Source organism: Pterocles gutturalis, unplaced genomic scaffold, assembly GCF_000699245.1.
Source record: "Pterocles gutturalis isolate BGI_N339 unplaced genomic scaffold, ASM69924v1 scaffold209, whole genome shotgun sequence".
NCBI lineage: Eukaryota > Metazoa > Chordata > Aves > Pterocliformes > Pteroclidae > Pterocles > Pterocles gutturalis.
In genome coordinates this window covers 6,520-7,783 of record NW_010130203.1, presented here as the reverse complement: position 1 = coordinate 7,783, position 1,264 = coordinate 6,520, and the positions used below count along the sequence as shown (strand labels likewise).

Below are 1,264 nucleotides of genomic sequence, written 5' to 3'. Positions count from 1 at the left end.
TTACGCTACGACAATTAGTTCCTGTTTTCTGCACTTCCACCCCATTGCGCTCCTGTTGACGGTGCTGCCAACGAGGTCCTTATGCCCAAGCAGCCGCAGCGGGAACGGCGGCACCTCGCTTGTTCTGACAATCAGGGAAACTTATTGAGGGACCTAATTACTGCCCAGGAAGCCTGACGAGAGGAAAAAAAAAAAAAAAAAAAAAAGTCCTCAGCACACGTTTCCCTGCTCGGTACTTACCCGAGCTGCCTGTTGGAAGGGGGGGCCTGGGTGATGACGGAGGTTGGGGACGGCAGGGGGGGGGGGGGGGTTTTTGGTGGAGGGGCAGCGAGCCGGGACGCACGATGGTGGGAGTGGGCGTCGAGATGATGACGGGCTTGGAGGGGATCTCCTGGGGAAGATCGACAAAAAGGAGACACACGGTTAATTATGGGCTTCGTAATCATGGAATCCCAGAAGGATTTGGGGGGGAAGGGACCCCAAAGCCCACCCAGTGCCACCCCCACTAGCCCAGGGACCCCTCCCACTAGCCCAGGTTGCCCAAAGCCTCATCCAGCCTGGCCTTGAACCCCTCCAGGGATGGGGCATCTCTGGGCAACCTGGGCCACTGCCTCACCCCCCGGCACCGGAAAACGTTTCATCCCAATATCCCACCTCCATCTGCCTGTCTCTTCCTTCCGATGGCTTAAAAGCAATTTGGTGAAAATTAAGGCGGTTTCGCCGCAGAAATCGAGGCACGGAATGGAGTGACGTACCCAAAGGCACGCTGGTTTGGTGGCAGGGCAGGGACTGGGGCGCAGAAATTCAGACTGGTTTTTTTTTGCCCCCCCCTCTCCGAATCCCCGCCCCAGCCCCAGCTGGAGGCTCTAGAGGGATGGAGACGGTGTCACCTGGACTCATCTGCTCCGAATCACCCCGGGACACGGGGATCTGCTCTCGGAGAGGATGTTTTTACTTATTTTTCACCTTCACCCTGCTGGAAAAGCCTTCCAGCGAGATGTTCTGCGTCAGCCAGATCCACAGGGAGACTTAAGGGCAGCAAACGTGGATTTTAGCGAACCAAGATTTTCTATTTCTTTCTAAAAGAACCTCACAAGCCCAAATCAGGCAGAAAAAAAACCACCTTGTTCTCATCCGGAGAAGGAGAGAGCGATACCTCCGCAGGGCAGACAGTCGCGGAGACCTACCTTCTCCTTGTTCTGTGGCGACGGCGGCTTAGACGCAGGACTATCCGGCGGCGAGGAATCCACCTCCACCGGCTCTT

The 1,264-nt window shown here is 56.4% G+C and overlaps 1 protein-coding gene across 1 annotated transcript in view; it reads right to left on the bottom strand.

Moving 5' to 3' along the window:
* Positions 1-343: 343 nt before the first annotated feature.
* Positions 344-1,264, bottom strand: part of LOC104466621 (cyclic AMP-dependent transcription factor ATF-7-like) — a gene marked incomplete at both ends in the record, with an annotated part of 3,900 nt that continues 2,979 nt past the window's right edge. Inside the window, 2 exons of the mRNA XM_010080120.1 lie at positions 344-391; positions 1,188-1,261. Coding sequence (XP_010078422.1) covers positions 344-391; positions 1,188-1,261 — 122 coding nt within the window. The remainder of the gene's footprint in view (positions 392-1,187; positions 1,262-1,264) is intronic.